Here is a 21,645-nt window from a genome sequence, read left to right as displayed (position 1 = left end):
TTCAAAAAAAACAGGCGTAAAAAACAAGAGGAAATGGCTTGGCCTCTAGAAATAACTTCAGGTGGCCATTCAGAAACTGGTTGGCGAGAATAAATTTAGATGCTCATTTGTCCACTATTTCTTCCTTCCTCTCTCCCCTTTACCTCCGCCACCCAGCCTCTACCATGCTCCCCGCCACCCGCACCTGGTGTGGCATGCTCTAATGTGTCAAGTTCCACTCGAGTGGCTCACGAATGTCCCTACCAGCAACTCGTGTTGAACAAGGTTCGGCTTCTTGACGGGACCCAACAACCCTCACCACCAACTCCACCCAATATCCCACAACGCCCTTTGGTACCTTGTTCACCGTTAGCATTAGCTAGAGGAACAATCACCTTGCCCCTCCAGCGCCACTGTGAGCACCACTTTCTGATCTCCATCCAGTGGCCAGATACGTACACCACCGACCATGGGATAAAATGGTCAACTCGACCCACAATCAACCAAACCAGACCTTAGTTTACAAAGGAGATGGCAGGCTAATGGAAGGGGCATATTGCAGATAATTACAGTTCTACCTAAGTCGAGTAGTAAAACGGTATATGGTGAGTTTCAACATATAGTATTGCCAAAATATTGAGAGCGATTTGGTAAAAAGTCCAAAAATGAAATACAAGTTGCGTTGCAATAATGTACTCCGACATAAATAATGACATCAACAAGTCAAACTAAAATTTCACTTTAGTAATGAGCTATAATAGAATACCCCCCACATTGTCGAAAGAACCAAATAGATCAGTACATCTCATCTCCCATTGTTTAACCACCCTCTTTGGTAACTAGAAAATTTTGTTAACCTTAATCATAGACTGCATAAAGATTTTGTTAGGATTTGACATCTCGAGATTCGGTCTATATTGAACCTACAGCGAGATTTATGACGAAAAACAGAGTCCAACGAGATCAAGATCACCTCAAACGGAATTCGGACAGAGGAGATACGAGCTTTTGAAGTCGGCACAGAATCTGGAGCGGTGGAGGACCGCCGGCGGCCAGCAGCGGGCCGGCGGAGCAGCGGCGATGCGGTCGCACACGGCGGTGCACGGCCCAGGCGCGGCCAGTGCATGGGCTGGGCGCACGCAGGGCCCGCACGCCTGGGCCGGCCCACGCGCACCCGCACGGGCGCGATCCAGGCCCACGCATGGGTTGGCCCAGCCCAGCGCGCCGCGTTGGGAGCCCAGATCCCGATCCATCGTAGACCAGGCAGTCCATGGCGGACCGCGTGGACCGCATGGGCATTTTTCATGTATTTCGTACGGTCTATAGTACTATTTCGTAGACCGGCATGCGATCGGAGGGTTCTGGGATGTTCTAATGTTGATCTGATGGTTCAAGGATTTAATTGGCCTTGATTAAGAGTTCTAAACCTAATCTAACACGGATTTTAAGCCTATAAAGACCTATGTACGGTGGAAAGAGGTGTGTGGGTTGGTTTTTCATAGGAGCGGCTGTGTGATTTCATGGGCGCGTCGAATTCTTCACGTGGAAACCAAAGAAGGTGAACCCAAAGAAGAGAGAGAGCCATGTGATGCTGTGAGAGAAGAGCAAGAAGGCTCTGGACAGTGGACAGCGGTCGCTTCAAGAATTCAGGAGGGTCTTCCTAGAGAAAGAGCTTTTATGAGAGGAAACTTTCTATAAGAGAGAAATTGGGTGTACAAGAGTTGAGGGTGAGATCTTCTCTTGTAATATTTCTTTTTCATAATGAAGTTTGCATACCCCATAGAGGCGAGTCCTTTTTAGCTGATCCACGTATTTTAATTGTTTTCTATTTTATTTCTTCTTTCTTCCTGCTGCATCGCGAAGTACCGAAAAGATCCTGGAAGGTGGTGTCCTGGCCAGACATCCATCCAACAAGTAGTATCAGAGCGAAGCAGTACAAGGACGCAGATTGCAGTGGTGGTGAGTAAGACTGAAGATGGAGAAGACAGAAGCAATCAAAATGGAGATCAACAAGTTTGATGGGAAGAGCAATTTCTCCTTGTGGTAGACAAAGGTGAAAGACGTGCTCATCCAACAGGGGTTAATTGATGCTCTCTTGTGCGATGAGAAGCCAACCACCATAGAGATGCGGGATTGGAAATGGCTACAGATGCAAGTGGTGAGTACCATCCGTATGTACCTAGCAAATGAAGTGGTGATCCATGTGCTGAGCAAGACTTCTCCGATGGTGTTGTGGTCGAAGCTCGAGGAGTTGTGCATGGCGAAGTCTCTCACCAACCCTCTTTTTCTCTGAAGGCAGTTTTACCAGCTGCGGATGGCTGAGGGACAGAGCGTGCAGGAGCATCTAAATCACTTTCAGAAGATCCTCACCAACCTCCTCAGCATTGGTGAGAATGTTGAGGAGAAGACCAGGGCATCGATTTTGCTAGCGTCGCTTTCTCCTTCGTACGAGTCTTTGGTGACTGCTCTTCTAGTGGGGAAGAGCACCATCAAGATGGACGAGGTCATCGTAGCAATACTCTAGAATGAGATTCTCATGAGAGAGAATCCGGCTTCGTGCTCAGGTGGCGGTAGCTCAGTTTTGGTGATTTCTGGAGGAGCAGAAGGCGGTAGATAGAGCGATAAGAGATCGCGACGAGGACGGTCCAAGTCCAAGAGGGACTTGAGCAAAACCAGGTATTATCGGTGTGAGGAGTTGGGGCATCTAGTCAGAGATTGCCCTCAACTCAAAAATTAGACAATGGCTGCTGTGGCGACGGCTGACAGCAATTCAGAGGGAGATGTTCTGGAGATATTTGATGAGGTATCTACTTCTTTCCAACAGTAGATATTAGATTCTGCATGCACCCATCATGTATATTGCAGAGAGGAGCAATTTGACTCTCTGAAGAACAGTGAGGGCACTATATATCTGCCGGATGGATCGAGCTGTGCGATCAGAGGCAATGGGACAGTCAGCTGGAGGACACATGACGATGCAGTGAGGAGATTGGGAGAGATCCGATACATATCCGATTTCAGGCATAATCTTATCTCATTTAGCAGACTGGATTCGAGAGCCTACAGGACGATAGCTGATGAAGGAATCCTGAGGGTGCTACGCGGTGATAGGATTATGCTGGAGGGGAAGAAGAAGAGCAGAGGATATTATTATCTGATAAGGAGCCTAGTGTGAGGTGGAGCTTCAAGAGCCAGGTGAAGCCTAAAACGAGGTGGAGCTCCAAATGGAGGTGGATCGGGCACGAGACAGGAAACTCGGAAGGACGAGAGGCAACGTCGTAAGGTGAGATTCCTATTGCCACAGGATGATGCCCCGAGTAGGTCTCAGATCTAGAGAAACACAGCATATAATGGAGATGAGATCGAGCGGCCTGGTTTGACTCCCATGTTTGTCCATCCATGATAAGCAGGTGATTGTCCCAGAACATGGGAGCGGGGAGATCCAAAAGCTCTCAAAGTTAGGAAGAGGTTGAATACCGAGTCGAGATGGAGATTGGTAGAAATTAATGCGATATGTGACCACAAGGGACCGATCTCAGAAAGAAAATTGGAAATCCACCGGAAGGAATATTAGAAGAAAAAAATGAAGGAGAAGGAAGAGTTGGAAGCCAACAAACTGTTTGCATGGCAGTGATTCCGTTCATGCAACTGGCAGAACGGTGTTCAGAAACCTTCTCCGCAAGCCAAATGGCCACGGTCACTTCATTCCACCCAATGTAAATGATTTTTTCTGTGCACACTTCATGTGAAATAATATAATAAGGGGGAGGAGCCTTTCCTCCTCCCTTCATTTGCTTTTTTTTTTCCCCTTTTTTCTGTGATAATGCTGACCATTCATAGCAATCTTATATCAATGCATCCAGATACATCCTCCCATCACTTCTCAGGAAAAAAAAAATCTTGTGCAAAGAACCTTTCATAATTGTCATTTAACTCTCATATTGTTTTCTTTCTGATTTGGCCCTCTATTAGCTATTTAGATTGACGAACAATAAACCTTGTATATGTTAATTATTTTAATTATTTTTTAAGATTTCTGTATAATTAAATGATGCTTGATCTATAAAAGTTTTAAGCTAGCCTTAGTATAATTCCTGTTAAAAGGCATTATAGTTTTGCTTGTGGTCTTTGCTAGAATGGATCCAAAGATTTTTTTTTTTTAGCGGAACTAATCATTACATCTCAATATCTAACACCATTCAGTATAATATGTACATAGATATTATGCTAATGCAAGTGGCCGAAAAAGTCCGGTGCTGTTTACGTCATCCATGGCGTTTTAGATGATCATGTTCTCTGCCGCCCTGGGGCCGTAGGGCACCCAAGCCACCTTTTTTTTTTTTTTTTTTTTTCTTCTCTCTCTCTCTCTTTGATACATACAGACCACTGTGCTATTATACTATACATACAATTTAAAAAATTAAAAAATAAAATATTCTACAAAATCCACAAACAGACCTCATTCTGTCATCAGATCTAATCTCTGATATACTCAACAATGCATATATATATATATATATATATATATATATATATATATATATATATATATATATATGATGTAACTCAATCTATCATGTTATTCATCTCTCAGAAAAAATGCCAAACAGGCACCATAACAAAATGACGAAAGGAACTCCGAATGTCATGGAGGAGCGGATGGTTTCCGTTGCTTCATCTCATCCCAGATCCAGCTAATAATAGTGGTAGAATCTCGCTCTATGAAAATTTTCTTCGTCCATAGCTCCTATTTGGCGCAGATGATGCTGCTCAGGCGGCTCGATGCTCAACTTTCGGAATGGAAGACTTAAATAGACATGAGCTCTCCGTTGTCAGCAACCTGATGTTCGAACTTCGGATGACATAATGAACATCACTCCTGCCATCCTTAACACTATCATCAAAGTTAAAACCTTGACAAACTCCAAAGGAGTGGACTCCTAGAAAATGAAAAAAAAATTCTTTGAATTATTGCCGGAGCAACATAGGAGTCCTAAAAATCTGAAATATCATGGGACTGACCAGCAGCATTAAAACAGCTGTACTCCACAACCAAGCAAATGGTTCTCTCCAGCATTCGATGTGCAGGCACAATCTTAGCTTCAAAGATCAAGCTGTTCCTGATAAGTTAGATCTGATAGGTGATATATGCCATCATACCTCACCCAGTACAAGTCGACACCTCGGCCATACTCTGATGGATCGTATCCAGGAAAGGATCCAGCCAAGGATCGTTACTCACCCTGCAAGGCTGACAACCCGCCGTCCTCTAAATCAATCTCGTCCTCGGACAATACAGGAGAGCATGCTCCATCGACTCATCATCCAACCTGCAAACTGGACAAGAAACTGGAAGCTCCATGCCCTTGTCCCTGAGTAACGCACATGTCGAAAGCCGATCTCAAGCAACCTTCTAGAAAAAGAGCCTTATCTTGGGATGAGCAACCACTCTCCAAATCCAAACAGTCTCGATCCTCCTATCCAATGCGGGCCTACACATCTTAAAGAGAGTCCTCGTAAGAGCCTTAGGGCAACACGATCAGCCCCACACCTTCAAGTCCCGACTCTGATGGATGGAAATCGAAATGGTGAGACTCCGATCAGTAAGCTGACTACTAAAATGATGGATGACATCATATGCTCTCCAACCTCTACCATCAGCAGTAAACAAGTCACAGACCTGAGATGGTCATCCACTTCTATGCTAACATATGTCGGCTAATGGGAGAGGGGCAAACTAGAAATCTATGCATCCTAACTCACATTAATCGATATTCCATCCCAAATCAATAATCTGACCTAGGCCCACACTGCTAGGATACGGGCATAAATCTCTTTTCGAATGGAGCAGTTACGATCAGTCCGGGTTTAGAACCTCTGACTCTATGCCCCATACTGAGTCCTTATCATCCCGCTCTACAAGCAATCAGATTGGATAAGAAATTTAACTGCATGTCTGATAATCATAGCTTCCTTCATGACCAATAGAAATTGAATTCCAAGGTCTCCATCTCTCACAGGCTAACAGACCATCTCTTAGAACAACAGATGGAGCTCATGACCATCATGCCTTGAGCTCCATAAGAAGTTTCAAAATAGCTGCTCCAACCCTTCGAGACAAGAACTCGGCACAACTGTGCTCGCTAAGCGGTAGATCAGAATGGAACTCAGAACCAATCTCATAAAGATAATCCTATCCATCATGAAAATGGCGTTGGCTTGCCAACCCTCGAGGCAATCTTGGATCCAACTACTCCATGAGTCTACAGTCGGTCCATCGAAATCTCCTCCCATGATAGGAACCCCGGACAAGTCATGGCCCCAATTTGCTTTGGGATTCCCAACTTGTCCTAAATCGCTTGCTTCATCTGAACCTTCGTCTTGGAGCTAAAAATGATCATAGACTTCTACAAGTTCACTAACTGGCCAAAACCCTGACAATAAGCCTCAACAATGGTCGTAAAGCATCCCGCATTCCGGATCAAAGCCTGACTAGCAGGCAATCATATGTAAAAAGGTGTGAAAGTGGCTGAGCCCTAGGGTGCAAGTCAATTGAGCTCCAACTCCAAGGAACCATCACCCTCAAAGCACGGGCTAAAGCATCAGTGCATAAAATAAATAGATAGAAAGAAAGAGGATAATCTTAACGAAGCCTGATTGTCAAATAAAATGATTTTATTAGGATATTATTGATCAAGATAGCAAAGCTCGGAATCTCTACACAATCCATAATCCATCTAATCTATTTATCCTAGAAGCGGAGCTCCTACAGCATCGATGTAGGAAATACCAGCTCATCTAGTAGTGGATCCGTTCTACATCCAACCTAATCGTCATTAGGCTTCGATGAATGAGGGTTCGCTACAAATCATGTATGAATTTTTAGACGAGCAAAATATTATCGATGATGCAGCGATCACTAACAAAAACTTCTTATTTCAAACTGATAAGATTAGGCACAATCGATTTTAGCTGTCTGATTAAGACTCCTAATATACACTATATAGAAAACGATATAAACACTGATCGGTTTGAAAAATCCTGGAGCAGATGCGTCAGATATTTTTAAGATAAGAATAATTAGCATCTTCTTCCACTCCCGTGGAAAACCTTTAACTCAAAGATCATCTACATCCAAGCCCTTTCAGTAGCGAATCCATCAAATTCCCCTACATGCTCTTCGAAACAGGGAGGATGGGAAAGCTTAGCCTGGTTTTCCTGCCGATGTGCGGCGCTGGCCACCTGGTGCCCATGGTGGAGACGGCCAAACGCCTCCTCCAGCTTCAACAAGAGGAGAACCTCTTCTCCGTCACCGTCCTCCTCATCCAACCACCCAGCCCGGCATCAGCCACCACCTTCTCCTCCTACGTCCACTCCATCACTTTCTCCGGCCTCGACATCCACTTCCAAGACCTCCCGCCCGTCGATCCCCCCACCGAGATCGACGGCGCGGAGGACTTCGTCTCCCTCTATTTCCAGAGCCACAAGCCCCACGTCAAGGCCGCCCTCACCCAATCCTCCGTCCCCGTCGCCGCTCTGGTCCTCGATTTCTTTGCCACCACTATTATTGACGTCGCTGATGAACTCGGTGTCCCGTCCTACATCTTCTTCACCTCCACCGCCGCCATGCTCGCTCTCACACTCCATCTCCCGACTCTCCACGACAAGATTCCTGTAGAATTTGGGGAATTGGAAGGCCACGTAGAGGTCCCTGGAGTTCCTCCCATTCCGCCGCTATCCATGCCCACCCCCTTCATGAACAAGAAGAGCCGGGACTACACTTGGTTTGTCTATCACGGCAAACGGTTTCTGGAAGCCAAAGGAATTATAGTTAACACGTTCATTGAGCTAGAGCCGGGACCCCTCGAGGCACTAAGGGAGGGCCGCTGCGTGCCGAACCACCCCACGCCGGCCATCTATCCGGTAGGCCCAGTCACCGCCCTCGAGGATGATACAAATAAGGCTAATTCCGAGCGGCACGAGTGCATAACGTGGCTGAAGGGGCAACCACCGGCATCGGTGGTCTTCTTGTGCTTCGGGAGCAGGGGCAGCTTCGGCGCTCCACAGGTGCGAGAGATGGCCATCGGGCTGGAGCGAAGCGGGCACCGTTTCTTGTGGTGTCTCCGGACACCGTCGACGGGCAAATTCCCACACCCGGTCGATGCAAATTTGGAGGAAGTATTGCCCAAGGGGTTCTTGGAGAGGACAGCAGAAAGGGGATTGGTGTGGCCAACTTGGGTGCCGCAGGAGGAGATATTGGCTCATGAGGCGGTCGTGGGATTCGTGACGCATTGCGGGTGGAACTCGATCCTGGAGAGCTTGTGGTTCGGGGTGCCGATGCTTGGTTGGCCGCTGTATGCGGAGCAGCACATGAATGCTTTTGAGTTGGAGAGGATGACTGGGGTGGCCGTGCAGCTCAAGGTGGACAGAAAGGGCGGGGGATTCGTTGGCGCGGAGGAGCTGGAAAGGGGAGTTAGGTGTTTGATGGGGGACTCTGAGGAGGGGAAGAAAGTGAGGGCGAAGGCTGAAGAGATGAGAATGGCGATCAAGAATGCCATAGGGGAAGAAGGGTCATCTTATCTTTATTTGAGGCAATTAGCAGAGGACATGAGCAAGAGAGGGGCTTCAGACAAATATTAATCTAGTATGAGGATGCGGTACTTCTTCCTTTGAGAACTCTCTTGAAGGTTGACTAAGCTCTGTCATCTTAGATGCCCACTAATGTAAGATGACGTTGCCTGGTGAAATGGATCATCTTCTATCTTTTAGAGTGCCCCCGGTCTTGCAAGCCTGTTTAGCTTTAGATTACTAGAACACATTTCGTCATCCCCTAAAACAGAGACTTTCTAATGTGTCAAAGCTACAAGAATTGAGCCAACCGTTTCCGTCCTCTCCTTCTTCCAAAAATTAATCCAACAAAGAACCTTCAATCAACCATGGAAACAGATGTTAATATTAGCAATTAAATGATATCGCTGAAAAAAGAGTAATAAACGAAGCACATCTTCTCCTCCAACGTTTTGCTTGTTTGAACAATCCAGGTTGTTGTCTCGAAGAGCCATTACACGATCATGCAGCCTTCATGCTTATGTATGATTACGAAGGTCCTAATCATACTTCTTCAGGGTTGAAGATGATACATTATTTTAGCTTTTTTCATTCGAAAGCATGTTTTAGCTTATAACCTAATTTTTAAAGGCTCGTAGATTCCTCAAAGTTGTTTCGTTTGCTTCACACGAGTCCTGCTGTGGGCTCTTCTAATGTATGCAGAGGCTTATTTTAAGAAGGCAGGAGCATTGGTCTGCTATATCCTTGATGCTTGGTTTATACAAGTCAAACTTCCTAAAAGATGGACACTACTGTCCTATGAAGAAACAGATACTCAAAAAATGAGAAAAAAAGGAAATGAAAAAAGAGAAGCAAGAAGAAGAAAAAATGAGAAACAAAAAGAAAAGGAATAGAAAAATGGGACAAAATCAAAATACCCGTTGCTATTCTATGCCGTGAGGAAAGATGGAGAGGATATAATATATCTTTCTTTCTTGTCATCTGAAATCTTGCTTTCTTGGTATCTGGGAGGGACTGCACAAGCCCTTATTATTAATCTAGAAGATTACTTGGTTTGTTTGCTTCGCACGGGTCGTGTTTTTGGTCCTATTTAGGTATTCAGTGGTTTTTGTTGCTCAGGTGGAAGCAATGCTCTGTTATATGTATCTTACTATGCATATACAAGTTATCCTTCCCAATAGATGTATTCATCTGTCACATAGTAAAACAGTGTTACGAAAAATGAGAAAAATGAAAGAAAAAAAACAAAGAAAGAAAAAGGAAAGATGTGAAACAAAAGGAAAAAGAAATAGAGATATGCGATGAAATCAAAAATCCGAATGCAAAAATATGTGGAGACAAAAAAGGGTGGTGGGAAATGTTCTCAAAAAAGGAGCCCTTTCTTTGGTTTTTATTTCGCAGGTAGGCTCCTGGGGGGTTTTCCCATGCAAAATATTTTCCACTTGTATCCACTGTTTGTCATGGAGATCTATGAAGATCTTTCTTAAGGATGATAATTGGATCGAATCGGATTATAAATGGATCGGATCAGTACTAGTCGGATCAGAAAATCATCAATCCAAATCCGATCCGTTTATTAAACAGATTAAAAATTTAAATTTGAACCCGACTTATTTATTACATAGATAATCCGATCAGATCCGTTGAATTCGTTTATTAAATAGATCAAATTAAGTTAAATAGATTAAACAGATTAAACAGATCGGATTAAATGGGTCAGAAATAAGTTAAATAAATTTTAAATAGGTTAAACGGATATTAAATAGATTAAATAGATTAAATAAATCAGATTAAATGAATTAAAAATAGGTTAAATAAGTTAAATGGATTATCTGACTTAACCCGATCTGAATATTAAATAGGTTAAATAGATTAAATATCTAAAACCTAAATCCAATCTAATTATTAAATGGATTAAACAGATCGATCTGTTTATGATCCAAATCTATTTAGCCTAAATTCAAATCTGTCTATGATGGATCGAACACGGATCGAATTAGTAGATCGGATCATATTTTGTCAGTCCTAAATTTTTTCTAATGTTGCTATATCGCCGCACAAATTTTATTTTTCTACTGATGTTGTTCTGTTCGTTACCTGCTCTGAATGCCAAGTTATATGACGTACAGTTTTCTCTCCGGTGCTTACAACTATATGGTCTTACTATGCAAACCATGTCTTCATTGCAAGGTATTACTTTTGCTGAGATTAGAAGGAATTCTCGGAGATGTCCAAAGCATTCCAAGGGTCTATTTACATCTTGGCATGATTGTGGATGCTTTAGTATCCCATCTCATGTCTGTCACCGGCAGGAGGAAGATTCATGAGTGTTCTACTGTTTCTTTCCTGATAATTGTTTTATCCATTTTGTCCCAAATACTTCTGTGCCAGGCTTTTCTGAGATCTTACTTTTATGAATGGTTATCTGACAATGTTGGAGGTTCCTCTTGCTGTGGGTTTGAAGGTATTTTATGTTATAAGTTTACCTGTGCCATTACATACACATGTTGCTGTTGCTGCTGCTGCTTCATCATATTACAGTGTTATCTTCATAAGGCCTCATTCACACCTCATGCTAAGAACGCTCTGTCCTCTGTGCTGAATGCTGTTTCTTGGATTCCAAACCTGCTGCTCCAAGATACTCATATGTATCACAACTGATTCGTCCTGTTACAAGGCAAGAAATTCACCTGGGTTTTCGTGTTTCAAGTTTCTGCATTCAATGTATAATGGACTCCGGTATTTGGTCATGCTTTCCTGTTGTGCTGTATGATTGGGTGGGTGCACCTTGTGGGTGCAAGTTTCTTTGGGTTTCCGTAAAGATGTATATTGGTCTGAGCTTCACTGTGAAACAGTAACCCTCTTATTGATCTAACAGAGCTTTGCCATTTCTTATCCAAAAAAAAGGCTTGTAGATTCCTGGGACCCCGTAAAATTCAGGGGCGGCCCACATCCGCTTATTTGGCAGCAGATTTCGTGATTATAGCTTTTCTTATATGTCACGATGTCTGCAGACTTTTGGATGAAATTCCTTTCCTTTCCGCCAATTAAGCTCGGTCCACTTTTACGGGTGGAAAAAAAAAACGTATTCATACGGTTAGTCATAGATTCGTTAAGGCGTGAACAGTAGGAAAACTCTGCTAGCTGATGGTTAGCTCTTTTTTCTCTTGGTTTAGCAATATATAGTTGTTTACACTAAAGAACGATAGGAAAATTACAAATAATTTTGTTTAACCTATTTTTGCATGAGATATCTATATAACTAAAACATGCCTTATGACTAATAATTTTTAAGCCGAACTATGCCGGTGGGTATACAAAAGAAATAAAAGATGAATTTATTATAGAGAAACTCTTTATACACCATCTCCGATGTAGAAGAAATATACCACCTTATCTGATCAAGCCACGGAGCCACTACTTTTCAACACATATTTAATACTTGCAGTACACGCATTTAATGCTTGCAGTTTCACTTTTTCATTTAAAATTTTAAATGACAAAAATATTCTTCTTCTCTTGAAAAAATTATGATATCCTATGGCCATATTATGACATTTTATAGTTAAATTATAACTTTTTTATACAGGATGTCATAATTGTTCTTCCAAAAATCATAAAATGGGAAGAATATTTTTATTATTAAAAATTTATAAATTTTTTTAGTGACGAAAATGTTCTTCTCTTATTATGACATTCTGTGAAAAAATTATGACATCCTGTGTAGGAATTCATAATTTCACCATAGGATATCATAATTTTTTTAAATGTGGAGGGGTATTTTCGTCATTCAAAATTTTAAACAAAAAAGCAAAACTGCAGGCATTAAATATGCATTAGAAAGTAGTTGGATAAAAATATCTCTCCTGTATTATAATATTCTGGAACCAAATTATGACTTTCTGTGTAAGAAGTCATAATTTGACCATGGAATGTCATAATATGATTTTTCAAAGAGAAAAAATATTTTCATTATTCAAAATTTCAAATGAAAAAATAGAATTATAGATATTAAATGTAATTAGAAAACGATGGCTATGTAGATTAATCGAACGAGGTGGTGCACTCTACATCAAATTTTTTACACTACGAGCTGTGTACAAAGAATTTCGCATTTATTATGGGATAGCCCGAATAGCTTGTGGATTTTGTTAACATGCATAGGGCCAACAATCATGTAATTAGAGACAAGTGAGTTTTTATTGTCATATTCTAACTTGAATAAATTGTTAATAAATTAAATATTTTGCTACGGTGCATTTTCCTCTCCTTTCCAAAATCCTATCAATTTCATATTTATCCCTCTTTCCTTTTCTTTTCTCCTTGTACTTCTCTTGTCATCTTGCTGCCTATAGTTTAAAATCATGCATTTCGCTTGCTTTATGACAAATCTAATAATATGTCATAAATTCTCTCTATTAAAAATATAATTTTTAAATTTTAAATTCAAATTATTATTATAGTCTTCTTTTATTTTTTTTTTATTTTTTTCTATTCAAATTTAAATTTAGGTTGCTAAAATATTTTTTTATTTCTCTTGTATATGCTATATATATTCAATATATGCTCAAAAACATCCCAACCAATTAAATAGAATTCTAGTGATCATACTATATCACCTTCATGGTATCAGAGTGCAACCAGACATCACTATCTTTCTTGTGAAAAACAAACCCTTCGTATTAAAGATTCATCCCAACAATGTCAGCAACATCATATTCTTATCTGAACTTGAATTTTCTCCTTCTCTCTTGCCAACTCCAATATCTCAAAACTAATCCCCAATTAAGTTTGATGGCAGTAACTATCTCCTTTGGAAGTCTTTCATTGAATTAATTCTATAAAGATATAAGCTTATATTTTTCATTGATGGCTTGCTTTCACCACCTTCTTCACTACAAGAAAAGTCATGTATATCCATGCTTTTAGTCACGTAAAGTACATATATGGATAAAAGATTAAATTTTGAAAAAAAAAGATCGTATATACCTACGTTTGTCAAACGTGAAAATACTATAATTAATTTTTAACTTACGTTTCAATGATTAAATATGAGTAAATTAAATTTGCTAATGGATAAACGTAGATCGCTAAAAAATATACTAAGTATCAATGAAAAGTGACTGATGCCAAGAGAAGAGCACCAAAATAAATAAAAGAAAAAATATTTATAAAAAAATATACTAAGTACCAAATAACCCTCTCCCTGTCACCTATAAAAAAATCCATACCTTCTTTCTCTCTCGATCATTATCAAAATCCTCGCCTCTCTCTTTCCTCCTCTGATCCCCTCACCATCCCCTTGAACTATCGATCACATTCCCTCCCCTAGATTTGACGGCGATCTCATCAACCACCTCTGGCAGAAGCACCGGTATGGCGACCCCATCACCATGGTGACCGCTTATGACTATCCCTCGACCGTTTACATCTACTATAAGAAAATAGTATTTTTATGATCGATTTTGCGATTGAATATTTTTGATCAAATTTACGATCGACCTTGCAACTGATTCTTGGATAAATATTAATATAATGACCGACAAAAAAATCGATCATAAAATCAATTACCAAATTTCCTACCTGAAGCGCACCAACACTTTGCAACCGATTTATTGAATATAAAAATAAATTTATAAAAAAAATATTTTTTTATATTTTTATAATCAAAAAATCAGTGAAATACAAGGGTAGCATGGCGTGTTATCCACCATGGGATTTGATGCGGTCCAATTGCAATTGGTGCATGCAACACGGAGGCCATGTCAAGGCCGCCCTCACCCAATCGTCCACTGACCCCAGTCGCCGCTTTATTCCCTGATTTCTCTACCACCACGATTGTTGATGGGGCCGTGCGCTCGACCTCCCAGCCTGCATCTTCTTCACCTCCACAGCAGCCACGCTTGCCCTCACACTCCTTCATCCCATTCTCCACGACAAGATTCCCATTGTTTTTGGCTTTACTATAGAGAAAGAGCCATCTTAGTTGAGAAGGAATACTAGCTATATGTTTAACACATGCAAGTCAGATGAAAAGTGCTATTTTCGGTAACGGACGGACTTTCTCCATTAGCACTGCTATCGGTGCCAACTCCCTTGCAGAACAAGAAGGAACGACATTGCTTGGTCCGTCTACCACGACAAAGGGTGTATGGAGGCAAAAGACGTAATAGGGAACACTTTCATGAAGCTGAAGCCAGCGCCACTGAACGCAAGAATGGATGGCGACTGTTATAGCCCAAAGCCCAAGCCCATCTAGCAAGACCCAAGCCTAAAAAAAAAAAAAATGAAAACAGGAGAAAAATCGAGAAGAAGACTCCCGATGGGAGTCTTCTTCTCCGACGAGATCGGGGTGAATCGGGAGTCCTAGGATCTCTCGGAGACCTAGGGCTCTCTATAAAAAGACCCTCCCCCTCCTTAGAAACCGATCACCGGACCGCTACCCCTCTCTTTCTCCCTGATTTCCCGATTGGAGCCACAGACACTCATCTTGTTCTCACCGTGATTGCTCGCCGGTGGGGTCACCGGAGGCCGAAGTGAGTTTCCCTTCTCTTCCTCTCTTCTTTCCCCTTCTTCTCGTGCCTTTGTGCGCGACTGCCGGCGACAGGTGTCGCCGATTCTTGGTCGGAAAAGAGACCCCTGTTTTGGCCTCTTTTCCTTGGATTTTCCGACACCGGCGATCGCAATCGACCGTCGACCATGCCTCTCTGTAACTGGGGGAGTGGCCCCCCTCTGCCGCCGGCATCCACCGTGGCGGCCGCGGCCTGAACGGCCCGGCCAAGGAAGGGCCCTGCCGTCCCCTGTTCCGGCCTGGAAGGAGCCGAGAAGAAGAACAGAAGAAAAAGAAGAAAAAAAAGAAGAAAAAGAAGAAAAAAAGAAAATAAAAAGAAGAAAAAGAAGAAAAAAAAAAGAGAGAAAAAAAAAGGAGAGAGAAACTTTCTCTCTCTGCTCTCTCTCTTAGATTTTTAGGATTTATGGAATTAAAAAAAATAATAAATAGATAAATAAATAAATAAAAGTAATAATAATAATAATTGAAAGAAATATAAATAGGGTTTCCATGGATTAGTCCGAAAATCCTGGATGCTGTCGTCAAGTTAATGGGGACATTAGATTTTAACAAATTTTAATCATTTTTAATTCGACGAAATTTTAATTAAAAATATGATATTTGATGTATCAGGTTCAGAGAAGGATTTTCAAGATTTCTAGAATTTCTAGTTTGGATTTTCTTTTGAGGTAAGTAGTGTTTACTTTTATTGAATTTATCTGGTAAATTATAAAATTTTGAATTAAATAAATTTATGCATGCTTGTGATTGAAATTATTTATTGAAATAATTATTGAAATTATTTATGATTAAAGTTAATTATAGAGATTATTTATGATTGAAGTTATTTGTTGACAAATTATTATGATGATGTATAATCATAAAGAATGATATGATTGATTTGACTCGAATATCATTTATCTATATTATTTTTGAAAATAATATATAAATTTGGAAGACAATATGAAATTGATGACCTGACTGTGTTAAGGATCCCGCCAATGGGGGCATATACGTTGGCAATTGACTGTCCTGAGGGTTTATGTCGCCAGCGAGACCAGCGACATGTCGCTAGAGAGACCAGCGACAAACCGCCAGCAAGACCAGCAGTTCCAAAGGATTTGGCTGCTAGATGATTCGCAGCCCACCGCAAGCAGATACGCGGTATTATGACCCTGCCACAGGGATAATGTGGTCATAGTCATGGTTGGTAAGAAAAATTTAAGAAATTGATGAATTTAAGATGAAAAGCATAATTTGAAATTATGATGAATTGAATTTTGTATATGATTGATAGTATGATTATGATTTCATAAAATTACATATTGATTTTGTTATTATCAGTAAATCGATATGTATAGTATTATTTGTCTGGTTTATTCAGTTAAAGGTATACACTGCTTACTGAGCTGTTTAGCTCACGATGAGTTTTATGTTTTTCTTACGGATCCAGAAAATTAGCTTGATGCGGAATTTCGGTTGAGAGAGCGATTAGAGATGGAGTTAGCTCATTTGATTTAGGATTTTCTCAGAATTGATTCAAGATTTTTATTTTTAGTGTTGACTTTATCAAACAATTGTTTTTCTTTTGGACACTGAGTTTTGATTTGTTATTTGAACTAAGGTTTGATTATTAGAAATTAAAAAATTATTTAACTTTGTGTGAAGATATCATGATGAGATGCCTTGCATGCTTATGGGAAAAGTATTCTATGAGTATGCGGCGGTTGCCATGATCCTCGATTCAAATCTCGGATCGGGGGCGTGACAGCGACTCTCTGCAATAGGCCTGCCCCCGCCGGCCATTTATCTAAGAGGCCCGCTACTTGCTCTTGGAAATGACACAAATAAAGCTATCTCAGAGCAGCACGATCGAGTGCTTGAAGTGGCTGGATGGGCAGCCACCAGCTTCAGTGGTCTTCTTATGCTCCGGAAGCGGAAGCAGCTTCGGCGCCCCACAGGTGCAGGAGATGGCTTACGGGCTGGAGCAATGCGAGCACCAGTTCTTGTGGTCTCCAGACGCCTTCAATGGGAAAATTTCGGCATCCGGTTGGCATCAACTTGGAGAAAATACCACCAGGGAGATTTTCGTAGAGGTCGACCATAGAGAGGGGAATGGTATGGCGGTCTTGGGTGATGGGTTTGAAGCCATGTATTCGGAAATCCATGCAGCAGCAAAGCACCATCAGGCCAGACTCGGCTCAGACCCACGCGCAGATGCAGCCCAGCATGGGCATATATGGGTCGGCCCAGCAGATGCACGGATGCGGCATACCACAGCTTACCGCATTCTCACAGTCCACGAAAGAATGCATGGACCGAGCGCCCAGTTCCTTGGCATTTCGTGTGGTCCATGGTGGACCGGCGGCGTTTCCATGACGTTTCTCGTAATTTACGGTGGATTTTGGTGGACCTTTACGTGATCGGATGGTTATTCTCTCTTGCGATCGAGATCCAACGATGGCAAGATGATTTCAGACTCTTTTAGACTGTTTCAGGTAATTCTTCAGCTCGTTTGATGCAGATCGGATGGCAGGCAGAAAAAGAGTTTGAATTTGGCTTCTAAACGGAGTCCTGTTTTGTCGTAGATTGGATCAGTTTTTTCATGATTCCGAACTCTATTTAAAAGCACAGACAGAAACTATCAGTAATGCACAAGAGAGTATTGAGAGCAGCAAACAGTGAGCGCATTTAGGGCGGTAGGAGACTCTTTTGAGATAAAAAATATATTTTTTTAAAAAAAAATCTGTGTGAGCTTCTAATTTTTTTTTTAATTTTATATTTTTTGTACCATAGATTATTAATAAAAAAACGTCAAAAAAATTTTGCTCATGAATGTAGGCCAACAATTAAGTTAAATCACGTTATATCCGGTGTGATTTTTTTTTCTTATTTTATTACTTAATTATCTCTCTTTATTTTGTATTTTACATTTATTCAAATTATTTTTTTTCTACAAAATAATTTGTATTTTTATTGTACTTATGTATCGTGTGGGTTGAGATACGCTTGGGTATTCCTCGGCCGGTCCTTTCATTGGGCGTAGTGGAAATGACCCACCGCGGGTGAAATTCGTGGAGAGCTTGCGGTTTGGGATGCCGATGCTCGGATGAACGGCCGCTCTATACCAAGCAGCACCTGCATGCATTTGAAACGGTGAGAGATATTGGGGTGGCCGTGAAGCTCAAACTGGACAGGAAACGTGGTGGATTGGTCAACTAGAGGACCTGGATCGGGGAGTGAGGTGTTTGATTGAAGGCTCTGAGGAGGGAAGGAAAGGGAGGACAGAGGTTGAGGGGGTGAGACTGGCAAGCAGGAAGACCTTAGGGAAAAGGGGCTCTTCTTATGCATATTTAGAGCTTAGAGGACATAAGCACGGCTCCAAGCAAAAATTGGTCATGAGAAGAAACACCACTCTCTTTTTCTTAGTAGATGAAATGTGCTTGATAATGTCGTCAGTATATCTCCGAAAAGTTGGCAGCAAATTGAATTTTTCGATAAGAATTTCTTTCTGCCACACTTTGAACGAGCCAGACACGACGAGCGATATTCTTAGCTAGCTTCAATCAAATTTTGCGCAATAGTGGATGTCCAAGAGCGCGGGATGCAAAGTTTTTGGGTAGAATAAACTTATTATATATATGCTTCAAATAAAATTAATAAAAAACTGTCATATTTCATAATCATCTCAATATAGCACTGTTTAACCATCTCAGTACATTATTATTATTACTACTATGATGATTATAAAACTTTTTAATTTAAAATAATAATTTAATATATTTTTATTAGTTTTCTTGTAATATATATATAGTAGATCGGGTCCATCCAAGAATCTCGACGGAGACGGACGCGTGGTCACCCTTACCGCGAGTTCCTCCCCTCGTTTAACGCCTTGGTCCGTGACACGAGAATCGGACAAGTCGTTTTAACCATATTTATCATGTCAACTGCGAAGTTCCCGTGACCATCCTAGTTATCATATTCTCAGACACCGCCATCCTTTAACAATTATCATGACACGTGCGAGTTCTCACGCTTCTCCTCGCACAGAGTTGAGGTCACCTACCGGTGATAGGATTCATGTCGGTAAGATAAATGAACACCAGCGCTACCCTAGCTTCCAACAGAACGGAGGAGCGAGAGAGAGAGAGGAAACAATGGCTTTCCTTGAGAAGCTGTGGGACGATGTGGTTGCCGGGCCTCAACCGGAAAAGGGCCTCGGCAAGCTCAAGAAGGTCGACACCAAGTCTCTGGTCATCAAAGGTTCTTCGAATTGCCTCTTCACAGACCCAATTAATATTTCTCCTTCGATTACTTGTCAAAATTTTGTCCTTGATCAATATAGCTTCGCTATATCACTTCATTAAATCATGGTTTATTGTTGGTGGATTGGTGAAGATGGGGAAGGTGAGAGCAGCAAGTACCAGAGGTCAATGTCGATGCCAACAACACCGACGACACCGGGCACACCGGCGACGCCGACGACACCCTCCTCTGCGCGCAAGGCGAACGTGTGGCGGAGCGTGTTCAACCCGGGGAGCAACCTCGCCACCAAGACCGTTGGTGCCAACTATTTTGACAAGCCCCAGCCCAATTCCCCCACCGTTTACGACTGGTTATTTATAAAATCCTCCCCACTTCTTTTTTTCTTAGAAAAACAATATCACATTTTGATGTCCTTTTTTGTCTTGTTGCTGTTGTTCTGTTTGATTAATTGCTTGGCTGATGTATGGGTTTCCGGGAGTGCAGGCTGTACAGCGGTGAGACAAGGAGCACCCACCGCTGAATGGACTTTGTGCCGAGAACGAGGATTGGCTTGTGGGTGAACGGGATGGATGTACGTAGAGATCGCGTGCTTTCTCTCGTGTTTGCTGGTTTATGTGGTTATCTTATGGAGTTTCTTTTTTGTTATTCCAAGTAGCAACTATATGAGTCGCTGCTCAAAGGTGGCAAGGAGTGTGTTGTGTAGACATGTGAGTACGTATTTTGTGTTGTATTTGGGCTGCTACGTTGACCAGCTGTGATAAGAATAAGAGTAAATTACAGAAGCGCCTTTGCTATTTCTATACATTTGTTATCTATATTTATATTAAACTAGTTGAAACAATTTATCTTATATTAAAAGTCGGAATTATCCTTGAGTGAAGAAAAGGACGTTATGTTATTTAAAATTATGTTTAATTTTTTTATATGATATTTAGATTTTATTTAAAATTAGCGGTTTGACTAATGTGCTCTTAAATTATAGGTTTTAGTGTTGGCTAACAAAGATAGTATCGCGTCATCATGTCATGTCATCTGGACGTATGAGAGAGTCATTCTGGACTATTGTATTACGTTTAAAGCAATGAATGTGGACCAAGAGGTGAGGTAATGATAAGGTTTGGTGAGGCGAAATTGTTACTTATGAATATCAAAGAAGATGGATGTCGCCTTCTTGGCATCAGCAAAAGAAAGAGTTGTAACCTTCGTGCGAAAGAAGGATTCACCATCCTTTGCACGAATCCACCACCGCATCGCATAATAATTACGTTGAAATGTGTGACAGATAATTGAGGTATTTCAATATGCTTTGAGAGTCATGCAGATACGATCGTCGCGAAAAAAGATACATAGTTCTTTTACAATCCAAACACATCAGCAAATAGAGACGGCTGATTTATTAGGCTTTCTTTATTTTTATAAACAAAGAGAAGGCAATTTATTATTTTTAGTGAGCTTTCATCATCCATCATAAACCCTGAATTCTATAGTTTAGCGTGAACAGCTGCTTGATGTATGTTTGGAAAAATAATTAGTTAGAATTGTTCTGCCATCTGAATTTTGAATCATCTAATAAAAAATCATCATATCATCCGCTTAAAAGTAATTTTTTCTATTTGAAATTTTCTATCAAATAATAAAGATTTTTTTCATTCAAAATTCCAATTATATTTTTTGCTGAATTTTTTAATCAAAAAATAGATATTGTAGTTATTTTTTATCGAATGGTGCATAGTTAAAATGGTAGAACAGTTGTAATCAATAATTCCTGTCGAGTTAAGTATCCAGACTGGGCTCAAATATAACGCTTTCATGTCGAACTTCTCTAGCTCTCGAAGAGTGCCTTTGTCCTCCACCGGGTACAATTGGCTTGGACGCGCGGGCCATCCCTTTACGAATGGATCATGGAGTGTTTAGATCTGATCATGGACCAGATTTGGATCCAAAAATATTAAAATTTATCGGACTCAAAAAATCTGGTTAAAATGAATAGAGTTTAGATCCGAGCCCGGCCCATGATCAGCTTAGAGGCGAGCTTCTGGCCTTTCATCAGGCCCACTACAAGAGCCACCGGGTTAACACCAGACGTCGGGAGACGAGGGGCTTAGATGTTGTAACCGGGTTAGAGGATATGTACCTCAGGTGCCCGTGTCTTCATCTCCAAAACCACCTTGGTTACTCCTTCACAAGAAATACGGTAAAAGATGCGCAATCCTATGGATGTCAGGATTTGCGACCGATTGATGATAAAACGGACCACGGATATCGCAGGCATGATTGGG

The 21,645-nt window shown here is 41.2% G+C and overlaps 2 protein-coding genes and 1 pseudogene across 2 annotated transcripts; all 3 read left to right on the top strand.

Annotated features, from left to right (window-relative positions):
* The first annotated feature begins 7,016 nt into the window (after positions 1 to 7,016).
* Positions 7,017 to 8,742, top strand: LOC105050658 (malvidin galactosylase UGT88C3). The gene has a single exon (XM_010930771.4). The coding sequence runs from the start codon at positions 7,153 to 7,155 to the stop codon at positions 8,617 to 8,619; it is 1,467 nt and encodes a 488-aa protein (XP_010929073.1). The 5' UTR covers positions 7,017 to 7,152; the 3' UTR covers positions 8,620 to 8,742.
* A 5,500-nt stretch (positions 8,743 to 14,242) lies between these two features.
* LOC140855320 (UDP-glycosyltransferase 71K1-like) lies at positions 14,243 to 17,476 on the top strand (annotated as a pseudogene).
* A 1,730-nt stretch (positions 17,477 to 19,206) lies between these two features.
* Positions 19,207 to 20,168, top strand: LOC105050651 (dormancy-associated protein 1). Its single transcript, XM_010930755.3, has 3 exons — positions 19,207 to 19,363; positions 19,499 to 19,715; positions 19,850 to 20,168. Exons 1-3 carry the CDS (start codon positions 19,258 to 19,260, stop codon positions 19,884 to 19,886), a joined length of 360 nt encoding a protein of 119 aa, XP_010929057.1. The 5' UTR covers positions 19,207 to 19,257; the 3' UTR covers positions 19,887 to 20,168.
* The last annotated feature ends 1,477 nt before the right edge of the window (positions 20,169 to 21,645 follow it).

This window comes from Elaeis guineensis, chromosome 2 (genome assembly GCF_000442705.2).
Source record: "Elaeis guineensis isolate ETL-2024a chromosome 2, EG11, whole genome shotgun sequence".
Classification (NCBI taxonomy): Eukaryota; Viridiplantae; Streptophyta; class Magnoliopsida; order Arecales; family Arecaceae; genus Elaeis; species Elaeis guineensis.
This window is presented reverse-complemented; position numbering and strand designations above follow the sequence as displayed.